The following is a 22,080-nucleotide window of genomic DNA, read 5'->3' as shown; positions in this document are numbered from 1 at the left end:
TTGGAGTAGGGCAAAATAGATTGCCCTAACCTCAGCGAGCTAGGGCCTACAACACTTATAGGGTGGGCCGTCGCCATTTCCCCTCCGATCGATCCCCCGTCCAATTCAAACGGGGATCGAAATTACGACGGTCTGAGCCGAGGTTCGAACCCCTAGTGGTGCCCTCAGACTAAAGTCGTATCCGTCAGGCAGGAGTTGGCCTTCAGCCGCTCCATAAGTCCTTCCGCGGGTTTGGAGTGCCATCTGCACTCGCCCCATAACGTCCGGTGAAGCTGTAAAGGCCAGCTACGGCTAACAGCATTAGAGTAGTCCGAAAAAAAAAAATCGGAGCCAGGGTTGAATGCACATGCGAAACCCCCAGCTCTGGGGAGGAAAGGGAATTGTTAGTAATGTGGGCTATTGACCCCATGCTAGCAATGTACCATGTCAGATTGACCTTGCCGCGATTGCCATTGGAAACAATGGTTTCCAGGGGAACCACGTGGTAAATAATAATTGGCATAAATTCTTGATGAATTTGTCACAATAGCCTAACTGACCTGACCTTATGCTCATCTTATCATCCTTCACTGGTGCCCTGGTGGATTATTCCATTATCATCCATAAAAAAAACCCAACCTCGGCATAGGTGCTTGCAGGTACATCGTGTGGTTTTTAGTGGGTAAAAATCTCACACACCATCCTGCTATGCGGATCATCCATTTCTTTGTATTTTATTATGTACAATAGTTTTATGTTACTTTTCATACTAATATTCTAATTGCGAAAGTTTGTAAGCATGGATGGATATTTGTTACTCTTTTACGCAAAAACTACTGAAGCGATTTTAATGAAACATTACAGTGACATACTTTATATATTAGAATAACATATAGGCCATAATTTAAAAAGATATTAGGTACATAGAGCGAAATATGTTGAAGAGTAATCGTCTATCATGGTATGGACATGTAATGCGTAGGAACGAGGATAATATTTTAAGAAAGATGTTACAAATGAATGTGGATGATTATAAGGGCAGAGAAAGGCCAAAAAAGAGATGGATGGACTGTGTGAAAGATGATATGGTAAGAAAGGAAGTAAATAACGCGATGACTGCGAACAGGGATGAATGGAAACGAAAAACATATTACGCCGACCCCAAATAAATGGGATAAGGATGAAGCAGATGATGATGATGAGAGCGAAATATGATATATGTGATGCAGAAGAACTTGCGCGCGTCAGCTAGTAACATATTTATAAAACTACGATGTTTTATGAAGTGTAAATTGAACTACTGCTCGTATATATTTTATAACTTGTAACTCACGCCATTGATCCCATGGGTCCTCCACAATGGTAATAAAAACGCCTCGGCCCCCGGCGGCGTCTCAGCTCGCATGATTAATGCCCATTCTGACACGGCCCGGTTAGGGTATTACATACATATAAAGCTGGAACGTAGCAGCTTATATGTAGCAAGGAATAAAAAGAATTAATATAATATGTAGAATTGTATGGAGGATGCAAAATTTCGCGTAACGAAAACAATTGGTGCACTTTGAATAGGCAGATTTATTTAACTTTTTAATGTGACTTTTATTTATTCTAACCAAAGATTCGTTAATTTTACTTAATAATTCTGCGCTGCAGATTTATCTGCAGTATTATGGCCTTTTCACTTTTGCGGCACATAAAGTTACTTATATTTCTATAGTCGACCAATTTTGACGGGATTTTTTTTAGCAGGTAGCTGATGTAGAAAGGAGTAACTTAGTCTACTTTTATTTTAGAAAAATAAAGTTAAATTCTTACTTTCGCGGCACATAAAGTCACCTATATTTCTATAGTCGACCAATTATGACGGGATTTTTTTTTGGCAGGTAGCTGATGTAGTAAGGAGTAACATAGGCTACTTTTATTTTAGAAAAATAAAGTTAAATTCCACACGAAGTCGCAGGTGCAACTAGTATGACATATAAATCATTTTTAAACATCATAAATATTTGTTTCTGTGTACACTACGCCGAAGTAGATTAAGTAAGCTTATATAAACTACGTATTAAGAACTTACAAAGATTGGTTTGTAATAAATTATAAAGTATATTATTATTATATTAATTTACAGTTTGTTGTGAAACATTATAAAAATAGTGATTAGAGATAAGGCACAGTGCATTTCTATATACTCGTACAATATTTTACAATTTTTATGTGTTTTAATATACAATTTTAATATATCTTATGATATTTGGATTTCAAAAGAAATTTTAATGTTTAAATAAAGACTTTTGCAGAAAGGATAAGAAATGTGATGTGTCTAAAAAAAAGATACGGAATCAGTGAGACAGGTTTATCCAAGTTTCTATACAGATAGTGTTTATTTTGGTTTTTCTTCCTATATGATAATAATGAATTTATTTGAGATAGGTTTATGTTAGATTTGAGACGATGTCTAAAGAAAGTATGTTGGTATTTCTATTTTAATTTAATATAAAGTGCAACAATGCATCCGTCATACTCGTGAACGGTTGCTGCTTGTGTGGACTGGTCTGCTCTAATCACTATGACTTATTTTCTCTTATTAATTGTTTAACCAGTTGTTGTATATTGAATGTTTTTTCTATTTTATTATTTCATTGAATTAGTGCTAATCGGTGGTTTGTATTCACACACTTAAACTTAAATTGTAAATAAGAATAAATTATTTAAAAGAGCAATACACAAGTTTCTTGCTTGTTCTTCCTGTGATGAGACAGCATTCCGAATGAGCGGTAGATTAAAAAAAAAATGTTATGACTATTCAAAAGTGCTTCAATGTAAGTTTATTTGAATAAATGATTTTCTATTATATTTTCTATTCTATACAATTATAATTAAATCAAGTTATATATGCTAAAATTCAATAACCAAAGAGAATAACGGAGAATAACCTATTCAAGTCAGTATTGTTTTATACAAGTTCAACTAAATAACACTGTATTTTTTCATACAAATTTCTAAAACGCGCTATTAATATGTTTTATAATACTTTATATGAGATATGTAATTTTTTTTTTATTTATACGCCTCTCGATCCGATCAGATCGATCCCCGTCCAATTCTAACGGGGATCGATATTACGACGGACTGAGCCGAGATTCGAACCCCTAGCGGTGCCCTCAGACTAAAGTCGTATCCGTCAGGCGGGAGTTGGCCTACAGGCGCTCCATAAGTCCTTCTTTGGTTTGGAGTACCTACTGCACTGGCGCCCAATCGTCCGGTGAAGCTGTAAAGACCAGCTGCGGCCAACAGCATTAGAGTAGTCCAAAAAGAAGATATTTATACGCTTAGATTAATATTCGATTATTATGACTGTATTTCATTCCATAAGTACTAAAGCTCCTTGTATCCAGAATTTCCATTGTATACATATCCCTTCCTTAGATCTGTTTTCTATCACTTAATAATATGCATACTTTCTAGTGCTTTGTAAGTAACAAAGTTATCTCAAAAATGTGTTAGTAAGTTATTTTTTAATCAATATCTCGATAAAACTGAATGGAAAACTAACCCTTAACAGTTTGATCACATAATTATACAGGGAGTTTTAAATTAAAATTGTACAGTTAGATAAAACGTAATGAAGACACAAAACACGGCCGGAGCCGATCGTGTAATGAACGACTATAAATGTGCTAATGAACCGCCCACTAACAACATTATTTATGTAACTAATAGAAAAGAAGGCATTAAGATGAGAACAAGAATGCGGCTCCAAGATAATCCAATTCGGACAGTCAAGCTGCTCTACTAGCACTTAACTCGTACGAAATCCGTTTTAAACTTATTAGAAACTGTATCCTGCTACTAAATGAAGTAGGAAGCAGAAATAATATATATAAATATATACTGAGATGGGTCCCCAGGCATTCAAATATTGAAGGCAATGAGAATGCCGACCATCTGGCAAAGTTAGGGGCAAAAACCGTCCAACTGGGCCCCGAACCCTTCTGTGGTGTGCCTCGTTGCCTAAAACTGGGACATCTCAAATTAATAACCAAACGAGAAGCACTGAATCACTGGCAAGAAATGCCAGAATTAATACATTCAAAAGACCTAATATCGGGCTTCTCGACCAAATACTCCAATAGACTACTGCTATTGAGTAAAAACAACATATGCATGATGACTAGGGCCCTCACAGGACACTGCAAATTAAACAAGCATATGGCTAAACTAGGCCTATGCACGACAAGTATCTGCAGATTCTGCCAAACTGAAGAGGAAACGCCGCTTCACATCCTATGTGGTTGTAGCCCACTCATGCATAAACGAAATATCTCCTTTGGAAAGTTTACACTCTTTCCCGAGGAGATAAAAACCATCGCTCCTAAGAATATCCTTCAATTCTTGTCCCTGACGGGTCTAGGTAGTGAACTCTGAAAAGGGCGAGCACAATAGATCTATGTAGGTCGCAGTGCTACAGGTGCTACACATCTGACAATAGCCCAAACAATCCAATAAAAAAAAAATGTATGAACGTAGAAAGTACATGGAGGCAAGATACAAAAGTACTCAAGATCAGCAATGTTCGGGATGTAGTGAAGCCAGATGAAGAATGAGGCCAGTGAAGCCTTGACGTCCTTAGTGCATACATATGTGGTGTTTATTGTACATAATTTAATATATGCATATTATGATGATAGAGAATAAATTTCTTTCTTTCTTCGAATAATTCAAATTGCATAACAAATCTTCTTCTTCTTCTCCATATAGTCTACTGCTGGACGCATGCTTTTTGCATAATTTCCATCTTCTTCTTCTCCATCTATTAGTCTACTCCAGCAGTAGACTAATAGATGGAGAAGAAGAAGAAGATTTGTTGCTTGCTTTTTGCATAATTTCCATCGTCTTCTGTCTTAGGCGCATTTGTTCCCGCTCGGTCCTGTCGTTTTCTTGATGTCGTCCGACCATCTGGCAGTTGGTCTGCTTACGCTTCTGCTTCCCATCCTAGACCACCACATAACAATCTACGATTAAGTAAAATACAGTAACAAATGTTCCGTTTATGGATCATGCAAAAAGTTACGTTTATTTAGAGAAAAAAGTAAATGTATACTGGCAAGAAGGCATAAAAACAACCCACAGCAATCCTAGTGGCCTTTGAAGAAATCTGATATATTCATATTGGAGTGAATAGGTAGAAAGGACAAAAGGAGCTCACCGGTGAATTCTTTCTTCGACTTCTCCCGATGATTCTCGGCGCTGGTTCTATTTTCTATTCACCAAGACTAATATTTTTATAATGTTTTTCTTAAAACTTCTTGATTAACAGACACATCACATTAGGGATTTATTTTCACTTTATGCGTTTATTGTATAATAGTTTTGTACAGGCGGATAGCAAATTGAGCAGCGTTAGCGATGGCGGCCGGCGGTGAACTTGAACTTGAACTAACTGGGCGGAAGTCGTCTTTCTATTTCTTCTTGTCCTTTGACATGTTGCATGGTTTCAGGAAGTAGGACAAGGAAGGACATACATGGGATGAGTATGCGTGAGTGAGACAGATATGCAAATTAAAAGGCGCGCTTATGTTTCTATTATATTGGTAGTTAAAAATGAATGAACGAGATGCGCGGCTGCGTGTGAGTGAAATAGAGTATTGATCGAACTATCGCTGCGTAAGGAAAGTATAGGTAAAAATGAAATAATGTTACGTTTCGGCGTAAACAACTTCCCTGGCCTAGAGGTTTTCCTCTAAACAAAGTAAGTTAATTGAATGCGGTAATTAAGTAAAATTAAAATAAAATAAGCGAACGATAAAAAAAAAAAAAAAAATGCATGCGTATAAGAAAATTAATTGTATTACTGGAGAGGCAAGGGGCAAATCCTAACTACAGGTCGAATATAAGTTCCTGACAAAGTTTTAACGCGCACAGTACGAACGATATTATCTTTACCAGGATAAAGTTCATCAATAACACCCAGAGCCCAGCATAGTGGATGCGTATTATTATCTTTAATTATGACAACCATACCCCGATGAACAGGTGTAGATGGTGTATTCCACTTTTGTCTTTGCTGAAGGGAAGTGAGGTACTCTTGACTCCACCTCCGCCAGAAAGACTGCGTTATTTTATTCAGTAATTGATAGCGAGTAAGGCGATTATCAGCGTATTCAACATAATCCTCGGCGGGTAAAAATTTTAAGGGCGTGACGTTTAAAAAATGGTTAGGAGTAAGTGCGGCTAAATCAGACGGATCAGAACTCAACACACAAAGCGGTCTACTATTTAGTAATCCTTCTATCTGCACTAATACGGTATTGAACTCCTCGTAGGTGAGTATATGTGTACCTATTACTTTATTCAAATGTGTTTTTACACAACGGACATTAATTTCACACAAACCATTAAAATGCGGACCATATGGCGGACTATGTTTGAACTGAATACGTTGTTGTGAAAGTTGATCACCTATGTAATTTATATGAGCTTTAGAATGCAAAAGAGTGTAAATATTATCTAATTTACGCTTAGCGCCAATGAAATTGGTACCACCGTCACTATATATCATTGCGACAGGGCCTCTGCGTGATATAAAACGTTTAAACGCTGCTAAAAATAGATCTGAACTTAAGTCTGTGACCAATTCTAAATGTAATGCCTTTGTCGTTAAACAAACGAACAAACAGATATATGCCTTTTGACTTTTAATACCTCTGCGGCGTATATGCGTAATAAAAAATGGACCTGCGTAGTCCACTGCTGTGTGAACGAAAGCTTTCACCTCAGAAATGCGAAAAGCGGGAAGATCACCCATGGGGGGATAATTATTTTTAGGATTTATCTTAAAACATATATTACAGGCATGAACTCTCTGACGAATTAGATTGCGAGCGGATAATATCCAAAATTTTTGTCTAATTAAAGCGAGTAACAAAGCGGGACCAGTGTGTAAATTAGAGATGTGAAAATAATCAACAATAAGTTGAGTTAAGCGATCCTTATAAGGGAGGAGAATGGGGTATTTTTGATCACAATTAAGCTGTGATTGAGATAGCCTACCTCCAACTCTAAGTATGTTATTGTCATCAATGAAGGGATTTAATTTTCTAAGCGGTTTGTTATTACAAATATTATGTTTCTTAAGAGATAAAATATCTTGAGAAAAATGTTTATTTTGAATGAAGCGTATAATATATAATTCCGCGGTATCTAAATCTGTTCTATTTATAGTGCCTCGGGTGCATAAATGTTTCGTAAAACGTAATATATAAACAGTTGTACGTAAAAGTTTCGAATAACTCGAATAGCGGTCAATGATAATTTGCATAGGATTATTATTTTCATTATTAATTATATTTGCTTTTAATGAAGTGGTTTTAGTCTCCGGTATACTTTCGTCAGAACATGAATTTAATTTAAATTGAGTTATAGGCCAGTCCTTTAGTGGCAGAGAAATCCAAGGAAGGGCACCAAACCAGATTTTATTATTAAATAATTCCTTCGGCGTTACAGGGCGTGATATTATATCTGCGGGATTTTCTTTACCGTCGATGTGAAACCAATGGGAAGCGGCAATTTTTGAATTAATTTCAGTTATTCTATTCGCTACAAATGTATGAAATTTATAGGCGGGAGAATGAATCCATGTGAGTGTTACGGTTGCGTCTGAAAATGCGAATATCTTGTCTATATGACAGCGTTTAGATAGTACCTCATGAACTGCGGAGAGGAGATTAGCGAGTAATAAGGCGGCGCAAAGTTCAAGGCGTGCGAGAGATATCTTTTTTAATGGAGCAACGCGAGACTTAGAAGAAAGGAGATGGACAACACCGTCAGAGTGGACATCATTACTCACTCTGATATAAACAACGGCGCCATAACAGGACTCACTAGCGTCTGCGAATCCGATAAGAGTTACATGTGAGTTGCGTGTTATACCTACATGACGAGGAATTTCAATCTGTTCCAAAAATAGAAGTTCAGATTGAAACTTCAACCATTTATTAGATATGGAGGATGGGGTAGATGCATCCCAGTCCAGATTGTTCATCCAACATTCCTGAACTAGAAGCTTTAAAAATGCGGTAATCGGGCCTAGCAATCCTAATGGATCGAATAAACGTGCGGTTACAGAGAGAATAGTGCGTTTGGTACATTGTGATGAATCTGTACTTATTTTATATTTAAAATTATCCTCTTTAGGATTCCATTGCATACCTATAATTTTTGTATTTGCGTTTGAGTCACAGTCAAATGTTACAAATTGCGGATTTTTATTCGAATTGTCTACTTTAGTCATAAATTCCTTACAGTTGGACACCCATTTTACTAATTTAAATCCACCCGAAGAAAACATATTAATCATCTCTTGATATGTTTTTTCGGCTGCATCTAGACCATCTAATGACGATACATAATCATCCATATACATGTGATTATCAGCCTCGTGGGCGGCGAGAGGATATTCAGTGCGACTATCTGAAGCCAGTTGTCTCACAACCCTCATCGCGAGAAAGGGAGAACTAGAGACTCCGAATGAGACTCTGTTAAATTCATAAGTTTGTATATTAGTTTCAGTATTGAATCTAAAAAGTATGCGTTGAAATGGTTGATGATCAAACGTGAGTTTAATACAGAAATACATTCGTTCTATGTCAGCCGTTACACCAATAGCAAACATGCGTAAATTCATCAACAAATCAAAAATATTAGTTTGTAAATTACAACCTGTATAAAGTATGTCGTTCAGTGATAATCCGGACGTGGTCTTACAACCAGCGTTGAGGACTATGCGTGTTTTTGATGTCTGTTTATCAGGGCGATAAACAGCTCTGTGCGGAATGTAATAATGTTCAGAGTCGTATGTAGGATTTTTTACTATACTTAAATACCCTTTATCAATATAATCTTGAATTGTGGAGTTATAATCTTTACGTAGATCGGGCTGTGAATCTAATTTCTTTTCCAATTGTAAATACTGACGTTTTGCAATAGCGTATGAATTTCCTAATTTCGAAGGCGGTAATTTAAATGGTAAGTGAACGGTATATTGACCTTTATTATCTCGAGAATAAGTCGATTTAAAATTGTTTTCACAAATCTCGTCGTCTTTACTCATATGCGTTTTAGAGGGAACACTTTCTAACTCCCAGAAGCGTTGTGTAAGAGTATCAAGCGGAAGCGGGTCGGATTGACAGAAAAATAATTTGTCATTATTTGAAAGCGTACTATTCTGAGAAGGAGAGTCGCAGTCAGCCTTTCCCATGACTATATAACCGAGTGTAGTCTCTAAACCAATAACTGATGAAGTAGGTGATGTCACTTTATCACTACCAAGCAGTATAGGGAACAACTCATTGCCCACAAGACAGTCAACACTGCCAGGTGAGTAGAAATCATCATCAGCGAGCGGTAAAGATTGCAAGTGTTCTAATTGCGATACATCGACGCGAACATTAGGTAAATAATCAGTTATAACGTCTATGACTCGTGCAGTTATTGTATACGAACAGCGGGCGTCGTAGCGTGAGTGAATTTTAAACGTTGTGTACCCATAAGACGTACTCTCTGTTTTTCCTATTCCCCTAATGGTAGAATTAGACGGTGTAATATTTAAGTTTAATCGATTACAACATGTTTTGGTAATAAAATTACTCATAGAACCCGAATCAAGAAATAAACGTACATTCGAACGCTTATTCTGATTGTATACGTGAACAGCAGCGGTAGGTAAAAGAATAGTCGTATTGTTTAACTTATTCTGCGCGGGAGTAGTTACCGACAGCGTTATATTATTTGAATTCCCACTCGTAGCCTGTGCGTTCGACGGAGTACTACGAGGGGCGGGCGTAGCCGATTGTACTGTAGCGACGCGGCTTCGGTCGGGTTGCGGGGTGGGACGCGCTGTGTCATAGCGTGAACGTATGTTGGAATCTATATGCAAAAGCGAGTGGTGTTTATAACCACATGTATAACACCGATTTATAGATTTACAGGCGTTTATATTATGAAAACCTAAGCAATTAGCACATAAATTATTTTTCTTAATAATAGTAATGCGGTCGTGTACGGATTGATTAATAAAATAATCACATTTAAATAAAGCGTGAGGATAGGGCGAATTACAAAATGCGCATGAGAGTTGACGCGGCTGTATGCGAGCGAGTTCGAACGAGGGTGCGTTGACCTTTGGCCTATATATCTGTTGCGGTGGTGCATTATAAGGTGATGCGTCCGTGTTTACAAGAAATGCGTTAGTGTGCGTTACTTTTTTATTATCTGACGAATAATTTGATTTATTCTGAATTTGCGATTTATAATTAGTAGAATTAGAGTGAGAATTGCGTAATGTTTGTATTTTACACTGTTCTTTTACAAATTGCGTTAAATCTGAAAAGTTAGGTATATTTTTATCTTTATAAGTTTGTTCGAATAAGTTTACAATATTTTTATCGAGTTTAGTAAGAGCGGTATGTAAAAATAGATAGTCAGATAGATTGTCTATTTTCAACTGCCTAAGCGCAGATTCAGCTGAACAGAACTGCTCAATAAAAGTATCCAGAGTTTGATTACTTTTAAATTGTAACATCTGATCGACGTATTGTGATGCTTGTATGCGTACATCCTGATATTTTTCTACTAATGCGTTCCATAATAGCGAGTAATTATCGGCGGTGGGTTGAATACCTGAACAGACATTAAGAGCTTTACCAGCCAAACAACCAATCAAGTACTGAACTTTTTCGGCGTCATGTAAATTTTTATTATCGTGAATTAATGTTTTAAAGTTTTCGTAGAAGCTAATCCACTTACTCGGATTCGAACCGTCGTACTTTAAAAGGTTTAGAGGGGGCAACTTTCGACTTAATAAATCTAATTCTTTATTATCCTGTCTAAGATTTTTTATAGAATTTTCCACTTGTTTAATATGACAATATAACTCATCGAATGACGAAAGCGGCGTGTAGTTCGGTATTGCCGTCTTGTCTATAATTAAGCGAGCCTCCAGTAACGAATCTAAAGTTTCTATAAAATCTGAACGAAGCTTGTCTAACGAATGAACGCGAGTTAAAAATTGCAACTTATAATTCTCATTGGAAACCTTTAGACTGAGATCATAAATATGTTGAATGATGCTAAACAAAGAATTTTTCTTTGCTTCAAGGAGCGTTACGTGGTGATCCTCATCTTTACTAATACTTGCAACTGCGTCTTTAAATTTCGACATTGTTAAAGTAATTAAAGTGATAAATAAGTATTATAGATAGGAGTAAAATTGCGAATTAAATATTATAAAAAAATGGCGTGCGGCGCGTGAATGCGAAACAAAATGGCGATCTTGTGAATTGCGCAATAGAAAAATTGACCGTTATAAGTTAAATGCGGTTGCGTTATAAATGACTTGAAAATAAAGTAAATAGCGATAATGAATGAATGATGAAGTAGATAGAAAGGGAATCCGGCTCGAAGGACCAGGACTTGGAGTGAATAGGTAGAAAGGACAAAAGGAGCTCACCGGTGAATTCTTTCTTCGACTTCTCCCGATGATTCTCGGCGCTGGTTCTATTTTCTATTCACCAAGACTAATATTTTTATAATGTTTTTCTTAAAACTTCTTGATTAACAGACACATCACATTAGGGATTTATTTTCACTTTATGCGTTTATTGTATAATAGTTTTGTACAGGCGGATAGCAAATTGAGCAGCGTTAGCGATGGCGGCCGGCGGTGAACTTGAACTTGAACTAACTGGGCGGAAGTCGTCTTTCTATTTCTTCTTGTCCTTTGACATGTTGCATGGTTTCAGGAAGTAGGACAAGGAAGGACATACATGGGATGAGTATGCGTGAGTGAGACAGATATGCAAATTAAAAGGCGCGCTTATGTTTCTATTATATTGGTAGTTAAAAATGAATGAACGAGATGCGCGGCTGCGTGTGAGTGAAATAGAGTATTGATCGAACTATCGCTGCGTAAGGAAAGTATAGGTAAAAATGAAATAATGTTACGTTTCGGCGTAAACACATATGTTTATGCGAAATGCCGTTTTATACGGATCTCAGCCGCCAAGAACTCGTAAACAAGTTTTATAATCTCGTGGCGGGAAAAACATTTGGTTTTTTTACCACCCGCCTTTCTTTTATAAGGTTTCGTTTCACTGAGTCGAAACCAGTAGAGGTGCTAATTTAATTAAAAATTCAAATTCAAATTCAAAATATCTTTATTCATGTTGCTCTATTACAGACTCCTATGATATGCCAAATCTACCGACAGGTCGGAATGCTTTCGACATGAGAAGAACTGAAAGAAACTCAGCTCGTATTCTTTTCAAATAAATGTTGTACATGTTTGCAATAATACAGATTCATTTTTAAATTCAAATTTGGGAGATTAGAGTAACCGTATGCAATTGCAATAAGCAAATAGTCTAATCAGTATTCGTAACTAGAACAGACCAGTCACCACAAGCAGCACCCGTTCACGAGTATGACGGATGAGCCAGCCATCATTGCACTCAACCATATCAGAGGGAACATATTGACACGGCCCACCATGCCGCTACAAGTTTGAACTTTATAGCGAGCATGACTGTTTCAAGTTACTCCACTACGTCATTAAATTAAATTAATATTATACCCATAGTCAGTCGCCATGTCAGTTCTATTTATTCGTACGATGCGTTCTCTTTAAAACGTCTCTTTCGATGTCAAGTGATTTGTGAATGGAAAAAATTCTACTTAAAATGTCGTTATTTCAAATGAATGGAAAATATTTTAAATGGCCATTTAATAAATTATTTTGATGTTTGTAATATTTTTGATGATATTTCATACTAATCATAATATCATACTTTACATTTCAAGTAAAAGGTCAAAATAACAAATAGACTAGTTATCCGATAGGCAATCTAAAAGTTTTTAATTCTTGAAGAACTTGTAACAACCGGAAAAAAAAGTTTATAAGCAGTAATGTCAGGGGCAATATCTGATGAATGAATGAATGAAAACAATGAATCTGTACATCAAAATGACGACAGGGGATTTGGAAAACACTCAGGATTCCGGTGGAAGGCCCAAATTAGTATTCTAAGACTTAAGAGCTTTGCTTATATGAATATAACAAACATAATAATAATAAATAAATAATAAATACAAATCGTTGATTTAAGACGCTTATAAGAGTCTATCTATGTTCTAGCAGAGTATGATGGATGCATTTTTTTTATGTATGATAATGGAGTGATGCACTCGCCTGCGCTATCGGTTTACGCTGGCGGGGCACTAGTAGATGATAAGATGAGCATGAGGTCAGGTCAGTTAGCCCATCGTGACAAATTCACCAAAAATTTATCACGATGGTTTCCAGGGACCGCGTGGAGGTCAACCTGACATGGTACATTGCTAGCAATAAGGTCATCAGTCCACATTACTAACAATCCGAAGAAAAGGTTAAGCTGACGTCCAAAAAACTCTGTGTGCTCAATAGAGCGAAGCGATACTTCACTGCGGACCAGAGACTCCTCTTATATAAGTCTCAAGTTCGGCCGCACATGGAGTACTGCTCTCATCTTTGGGCAGGAGCACCTGGATACCAGCTCGGTCCTTTAGACTCGGTTCAGAGACGTGCTATGAGAATTGTCGATGATCCCAATCTCTCTGACGGTATCGAGCCACTTTGTTCGAGGCGAGACTTCGCTTCGCTTTGTGTGTTCTACCGATTATACAACGGACTGTGTTCTGAAGAATTGTTCGATATAATACCTACGGCCACTTTTCACCATCGCACCGCTCGCCATCGACAGGGAATTCATTCTCACACGCTGGAACCTAAGGGGTCTCGGACAGTGCGGTTTCAGAGGAGCTTCCTCCCGCGTGCATTTAGATTGTGGAATGAACTTCCTGCCGAGGTTTTCTCACGAAACTACAGCATGGGGTTTTTTAAGAAGGGTATATTAAGGTTTCTTAAGGATCGGCAACGCGCACGTGACACCCCTGGTGCTTCAAGCGTCCATAGGCTACGGTAACCATTTACCATCAGATGGGCCGTATGCTTGCTTGCCACCATAGTAGTATAAAAAAAAATCCCCTTTCCCCGTTGGATGTATTAATGGTAACAATATATGTTTAAATTACGAAAACTTCATTGCATAGTATAAGACAAAGTCGCTTTCGCTGTCTGTCCATCCCTATGTATACTTAAATCTTTAAAACTACGCAAAGGATTTTGAAGCGGTTTTTTTAATAGATAGATTGATTCAAGAGGAAGGTTTATATATATATAATAATAATAATCTCAGGACAATTCACACAGCGCCATCTAGACGCAAGTCAAGCTAGCTAAAGCATGTGTTATGAGTATTAGATAACTGATACAAATACGCAACAAATTTTGAAGGGGATTTTTTTAATATATAGACTGATACAAGAGTAAGGTTTATAAATATAATACATGTACATCTGTATGAAGCCGGGGCTAGAGTAGCTAGTAGTAGTATCTATATTTTTATACAATGTCTGTTTTAGCCAAATAAATCCAAGATCATAATCAACAAATTAAAGGTCAGAGTCGCATACAACTCTGTTTTCAAATAAACTCTGGGAAACAATAGGAATTTGTTTTCTGCGCCCAACCACCACCAACAACACCAACTTGTCGAAGAATGCGACCGTCTTGGTACGGGCCCGCTCACTTTAATGAGCTTAATTTGCAAAAGTCACAGCAAAAAGATAAAGACTTTACGCTAATAGAACTTTGTCAAAGGACCCGAATGCGACAAAGCGGGGGCTTGCGGCATTGTAATGGCGGACGCCCTGTTGCAAATTCGAATTATTTCATTATAACGCTAATTAGGAATGATTTCGGTTATATTAATTGTTCTTAACCTACTATCCATTTACTTAACCTATTCTTATTTCAGATCTTATGATCTGTTTTGACTATTTATTAGGTAAATAAAGCAATGGTAAGATTTGTTAGACAAACAATGTTTTGACCAGAGTACCGAAAGATATAATAATAATCTCAGGACAAATCACACAGCGCCATCTAGACCCAAGTTAAGCTAGCTAAATCTTGTGTTACTAAATATTTTTACTGATAAATATTTTTTTTTTGTAAATACATACATATTATACATAGAATACAAACAGACCGACACAAACAAACAATGAATACGAATAATTGTGCCGTGCGAGGAATCGAACCCGCGACCATCGGACGTAAAGCGGTGTGCTAGACCGCTAGACCACCGAGGTACTATAGGTAAATACTCTAATTTATTCATAAAGTAAACTACAGTAAGATCGACAGACAGAAAAAGTTATATAATTAGAAGAGCCACTCAACCTCTAGAAAAACAACTAAACCTCTAAAAACCAAAATAAGTAGGCTGCTATAGCCTTGTTAGATCATCCAATCTAAATATATATAACTCAAAGGTGACTGACGTAGTGATCTATCAACGCACAACCCAAACCACTGGTCGGATCGAGCTGAAATTTGGCATGCAGGTAGATGTTATGACGTAGGCATCCGCTAAGAAAGGATTTTGTTTAAATCTCTAAGGGGTTAAAATAGGTGATGAAAGTTTGTATGAAACTTTGTCAATTTTAAACCGATCGGGCTGAGACTTTGCATGTATAAAGCTACTATGACGTAGGAATCCCTTAAGAAAGGATTTTGATAAATTCCACTCCCTAAGGGGATAAATTAACGCGAGCGAAGCCGAGGGCAAAAGCTAGTCATCTCGTGGTCATAAATCGTGGTCCCATATATATTAAAAATGATAGAATTTTTGATACTATTATGAACATCTAGAATTGTCGTCTTACTGAATTTGCAGACAAACTGAATACCAATACATTCGAATCTAATATAGAACACGCGGACGATAACGTGGCTAAATTAACTAATGAATGTACCGGCGGCAGGATTTAATGAACGATCGCGTGCTCCACCGCCAACAATCAGCGCCACTATTTAGTGAAATGCGATATTGTATCTGACTCGATATCAATGAGAACGGTGAATGTTTGCTAAAACGACCCGCTAACGAGAAATTTGCATACTGTATTTGTTAGTATACGTCACTAGTTTACTAATCAGATCGAAAAAGACTTTATTTTATTTTATTTTATTTATTTTAGGTAATCAACAGCTTATACAATTTATAGACAATATATAGTATTACTTAGTTAGTAAAGCCAATAACAGATACCTCATGAATTTATCTTTAATATTAAAGTTATATTTAAATTGGTTATATAAAACAATACAGTTACACACTTAAACATTTAAACAGGTCAGAACCAAAGATAAAGAACAGGTAAGGATAAGTACAATTAGTAAATCACGTTACAATATAATGCATAAAGTCATCCATATGTACGTACTGTATGTGTATAAAAATGTGTTTCTCTGTCAGTTAAAAAGTATCATCTTGACATTTTATAAAGGCAATCACTAGCTCCTCGACCTTAGAAGCATAATACTCTTTGCACTGACTTATCATTAAATCTACATTGTTAACCGGCTCTTTAACATGGTAATAAATGTCTCCTCTTTACCCTCATCGACTAGGTTGCACTAGCCATGGATTGGAGTCAAGTAGCTCCAACTGAACAACGACTGACGAACACAACTGATTTTGTTAAATTTGAAGATAGTTGCAGTAATGATGATGTGTCTGACTTAGATAATGCTACAGAAAATAACAAACTACTAATGTGAAAGAATTTGACAAGTTTAGATGATGTTCCATCAAATGTGTCCCCATTTACTATCAGTCAAGAATTAAGTAACCTTTTGACACTAAAACCCTTGCCAAAAAATAAGTAATTTATTTATTTTACTGATATATAAAAGTAAAAAATGAAACATGCCTCAAAATATTTTCATACTCAAATATATAAATATATATCTCAAATAAATATCAGGTGATAATAATATGAAATTTGCATTAGGTGTGATATATGACAGCTCCAACTGGTCTTCACGAGCTGACTGGAGTAACAGTGATGTCAAAATTATTCGTGTTAATACATAGGGTCTTAATTTAACTAACAATTAACACTTTAAGTAATGTAAATTAAACACTAAAGTTTAAAAATAGCTATCACTAAATCTTTTCGTTATCATCATCTCCACCTGCATCATATGCCATAAAATCATTATTTGTGCATTCTATTACAATGACAGTAACTCCAAAATCTAATTCAATAATTGGAACTAATTGCAAACTCACTGGTACCAGAAACCAATTTGTGTTCCAATTTATAAGCCCCGCTGTTGGACAAATTGTCATGTACTAACGAGCAAGCTATCACACTATCAACAAATTAAATTTATGTGTTCCTGGACGCTGGCATTATGACACCCGCATGCCATCGCCTCCACAATCGACACCTGATCCTTATCTACTGATTGTTCGATGTCAGATGACAACATGAGTCGATTATCGAATACAATAGAATTATCCGGCGATGGTGTATCTACATGCATTGTTTGTAGAATACGTAATTGGACATTTCGATTGGGATACGAAACGTAACGAATAAAATATATTCGATTCAATATTGGTCTTTGGTTAATTAAATATTTATGAGATCATTGTTGTTGTGCAATATACGTTTGTATTATGCAGAGGGTGTGGTTGTTTTCATCAAAATCAACTGTACTGTTATTGTGATATGCCTGTTACCTTTAGAATTAAAATGACTTAATTAAACGAGAAAAACTTTCAATGTCGCAAAATTTTGCTAGCAAATCTCTTGACTAATTTTGTAAATTTCTTAATTTAATATTAGTTTCTGCTGCAACAATTTTTTTTTTAAACTTCTGAATTGCCTATCATTTTATATTTATCATCTTTAAAATTATTCGTTTCAAGTGTTTTTCGATATTGAAAGAGTCGAAAAATTTGTATTAACTATTTGTATTTTAAAGAATTATTTAAATAATGAAGTAATAAAATCAGTTAAATATTTAAAAGAAAGCAAACAATTATAATCATCACTGCTTTGCCTTTATCCTATTATTTGTGGTCGGGGCAGTATGTCTTTTTCTTCTTTCTCTACTTTCGTCTGTTTTCTATTAGCCGTCATATAACTTACTCTTCTCCTACATTTTTCACACAATTTATTCGTCTTTTTTTCGGTTATCCTCTCGCTTTACATCCATTTTCTTGTCTATAATCCTTTATTTGTGATCGGCGCAGTATGTCCTTTTCTTCCACTGATCTCTATCAGCCGTCATATCTGAACCTACTCTATTCTTATACATATCATATTTCACACAACCCATCAATTCTTTTGGTCGTCCTCTCCTTTTCTATCCATCCACGTTCATTTAAATACTTTCTTTAAGACATGGTCCTCAATCCGCTGTATTACATGCCCATACCAAGTCATAACAAACAATTACATATAATAAAATATAAAAGAAGCTGTCTAACATCTTGATTAGCTCTAACTTCTTGAATAGTCCATTTTCCAATCTTGTATTGTATTTATTTTTAAATAAATATACTCGGATATAAATTTCCAGTCTTTTGACACTTGTTTTTTGTTGTAGTTATATTTTATACGTGTATAGGTAAAAGAAAAGTACTAGATATACGGAGATGTGTAATGGGTAAACTTTACTGAAATTTTATACTTCATTCTGTAATGTCAATATTATAATAATATTATGAACAGAATGAAGTATAAAACAAGAATGTACTAGTTATGTTTGAACTTTCGTGTTTAATATACATTATTTATATTATTAACCGGGTCTTAACGTCGAGAGAGGTAAATACCTTTATTTGCCATAAAATTAGTTCGTGTTAAGACCCTTAATATAAAAGAACTTAGATATAAAGGAACTATAAATTTAGATACAAATTTAGAATAAAAATTACATATCTGATTAGCCAGATGCATTTTATTTAGATTCTCTTACATTTACTACAGCTTACTCAAACATATACATCTAGTTTATTTCAAAATACACAGGGTATATATCTATGTTATATATTATACGTTTTACTTATATTACATACTTATATAGATCCAGTTATGTTAGATACTTTTCAAAGATACAATCATTACATAATATAAAACAAAATCGCTGTCGCTGCCTGTCCGTCTCTATGTATGCTTAAATCTTTAAAACTACGCAACGGATATTGAAGCAGATTTTTTAATAGATAGAGTGATTCAAGCGGAAGGTTTGTGTAATACATGTACACACAGGCGAAGTTAGGCGAGTAGGTAATAAATAATAGTTAGCACACGTCTCTTATTGCCAAATTCAGTTCAAGACATAGCCTATTGTACTATTACTTGCGTAATCTCTTCGTAACTTATCCGATATATCCGACTAACCATTTGGCAGCCACTCTGCATTCCTATACTACGACCATGCAAGCGTTATCTTCAATTGTAACTATAGAGTATGGCTGTGATGCATTAATAACTCTTTTTGGTAACTTGATGGCCTCGATGGTCTAGCGGTTTAGACACCACTTACTTCCAATAGTTGAGGGTTCGAGTCCTCGCACAATACAAACACGTGTATTCGTGAGTATGATCATTTGTATCGATCTGGGTGTTTTTTGTATGTATGTACAAAAAAATGTATCTAAGTGTTTAAATCAATTGTCTAGTACATATAACACAAGATCTACTCAGGTTGGGACTAGATGGTATTGTGTGAATGGTCCTGATTTATTATTATTATAATTACCTTGTACAATATAAATAAAATTACTAAACATTAATAACCATAAAATTCGAAATAAATAAATTATTATTTATTTTCCAGGGACGTAGAATAGTAACGTCCCCGTAAAACTTCTACGGTACGAAATTGTATGTTATTTATCAAGTCATTGAACGCTTGTCAATTAATTAAACTGTACAGGATTTAAAATAACAGAGTTCAATAGAAAATTAGAAGCCGGCGCCGTCAATTGGCGGGCTTACATTACTAATCACTAAACCGTATCTCGGAAGCAGTTCAAACAAATAGCACGATCTATTGAGTACGGCAGCGCGTCTTAAACACCGAACTGAGATCCGACGGTGATGGGATCAATTTGTATTGCATCCAGGGGCGGATCTACCTTAGCTTTTTGCGCTGCAGCTCAGGGCCCCATGAATACAAAGGGCCCCTAGCCTCCACTCAATTTAAAATTCAAAATATCTTTATTCATGTAGGTCTATTATAGACTCTATGTCAAATCTACCGTCAGTTCGGAATGATTTCGAGATGAGAAAAACTGACAAGAAACTTAGCTGATATTCTTTTCAAATTAATATTATACATGTTTACAATAAAACAGATTCATTTTTAAATTGAAATTTGGATGAATAGAGTGACCACCAGCATATGCTATTGCAAAAGTAAATAGTCTAATCAGTGTTCGCAACCCAAACATACCAGTTTCCACAAGCGCCCGTTCACGAGTATAACTGAAAAGAAAAGGCGATATTTAGAATAAAAAAAATTATCTGACCCACGCAAATTCATCTGCATTACACATTCTGATATATATAATAATAATATAAGCAATATTACTGTAAAGTTTTAACAAAATCCGTTCAGTAGTTTTTCCGTGAAAGAGTAATAAACATCCATCCATACTCACAAACTTTCGCGTTTAAAAGATTAGCCTGCGCTAGCGGTTTACGCTGGCTGGGTACCAGTGGAGGATGATAGGATGGACATGAGGTCAGGTCAGTTAGCCCATCGTGCTAAATTTGCCATAAATTTATCACGACAATTTTCAGGGGGAACCGCGTGGGTAGGTCAACCTGACATGGTACATTGAGGTTACTAGTCCACATTACTAAAAATCTTTTTCCCCTTGCCCCTAAGTAGTTTTAGCCCAGGGCCCTACATATTCACAATCCGCCCCTGATTGCCTCCCGTCTCGAACCTCCAAACAATTGGTAATCAAACAAATACCAACCTTAACTGTTACACTTAAAGATAAATTTACCTCATAAAACTTTTGATAGCGGTCTACAGTCACAAGCGGATGGGGAGTCGAAGCGACTGCGTTTACCAGATCTCCGGTTGGTTTCATTACTTCCCCTTTTATAACTGGTGCTGTAGGTGTGCAGGGGGGTGGAGGGGTCTAATTATGTTGGTGTGAACAGTGGTGGAGTTGTAATTGTATGTAATTTGTGCGCATGAGATGCGGCGTGCCAAAGCTTCGTTAGCACCGCTTGGAATGCACTACTCTATTCCTAGGGTGTTATATAGCATGAACCAATGCGTGTGGATGTGACACATATTTGGAATTGTTTAGATTATTAGTTTCCGATAATCACTGACAATATAACGCTTGAGAGACCGTTAGCCTTGCAAATGTTAGCCTTGACTTATAAACTTCAAATAATAATAATATTTATTTCCAACAAAAAAAAAACATTTTATAAACTATATAAAGCAAAACAAATATTTCTGAGGGTATACAGTTAAAAATCATTACCTCCCGTGCTAGTTAGATAACTGTGTTACGGCAAGGTAGAGATTCTTACCTTACTATATGAATAGAGCTCATTTTTAAATGGTCATTATAATACAATGGGATAGGAATGGAGCTGGCAACATTCTTTTGAATATAATGATTACTTATTAAATTATATGTTGGAAGTACTAATCTGATCAGCTAATAATCTGGATCTGACAATTTACATTTTCAAGTCACTCTCTAAGTATGAAGACGGTATAAACAAATGTCATGTCTCTTACTCATTAGAGTAAGAGGCATGCGATAATCAACATAGTAACCGCTACGCACTAATTCTTAGTGACATCAGATAATATTGTCAACGCTGTGAATTTTACGTTTTCTATGTATATACAAAAGTTTAAAAATAAACATGTTATATTATCATTACATACAAAGTCGCTATCGCTGTCTGTCTCTATGTATGCTTAAATCTTTAAGACTACGCAACAGATTCTGAAGCAGTTTTTAATAGATAGAATGATTCAAGAGGAAGTTGCTATATATAATACATGTACACCATTGCGAAGCCTAGGAGAGTAGCTAGTTAAATAATAAAGCATTAAGACAATCGAGTTAAAGATAAAGATAATGTTAACGGGTT

General features: G+C 35.9%; 1 protein-coding gene across 1 annotated transcript; it reads right to left on the bottom strand.

The window, feature by feature from the left end:
- Window positions 1-4,800: 4,800 nt before the first annotated feature.
- On the bottom strand, window positions 4,801-11,200 carry LOC131841404 (uncharacterized). Its single transcript, XM_059189719.1, has 3 exons — window positions 7,864-11,200; window positions 6,004-6,077; window positions 4,801-4,974 (listed from the first exon to the last, which is right to left on the bottom strand). The coding sequence occupies exons 1-3, from the start codon at window positions 11,198-11,200 to the stop codon at window positions 4,801-4,803; spliced, it is 3,585 nt and encodes a 1,194-aa protein (XP_059045702.1).
- Between the last annotated feature and the right edge of the window lie 10,880 nt (window positions 11,201-22,080).

Source organism: Achroia grisella, unplaced genomic scaffold (genome assembly GCF_030625045.1).
Source record: "Achroia grisella isolate CSIRO2021 unplaced genomic scaffold, CSIRO_AGI_Agris_v1 utg1668, whole genome shotgun sequence".
NCBI classification, from domain to species: Eukaryota; Metazoa; Arthropoda; class Insecta; order Lepidoptera; family Pyralidae; genus Achroia; species Achroia grisella.
The sequence above is the reverse complement of the archived record's forward strand: the minus strand, read 5'-3'. Positions and strand labels throughout refer to the sequence as shown.

What these genes read in the sequence shown, in the direction of transcription:
- LOC131841404 (XM_059189719.1), bottom strand. Translation starts at nt 11,200, where the DNA reads ATGTCGAAATTTAAAGACGCAGTTGCAAGTATTAGTAAAGATGAGGAT. An exon ending in TATCGGATTCGCAGACGCTA is followed by an intron (nt 6,078 to 7,863) that starts GTGAGTCCTGTT and finishes TTTCTGGCGGAG; the next exon opens with GTGGAGTCAAGAGTACCTCA. An exon ending in ATCTACACCTGTTCATCGGG is followed by an intron (nt 4,975 to 6,003) that starts GTATGGTTGTCA and finishes GTGGTGGTCTAG; the next exon opens with GATGGGAAGCAGAAGCGTAA.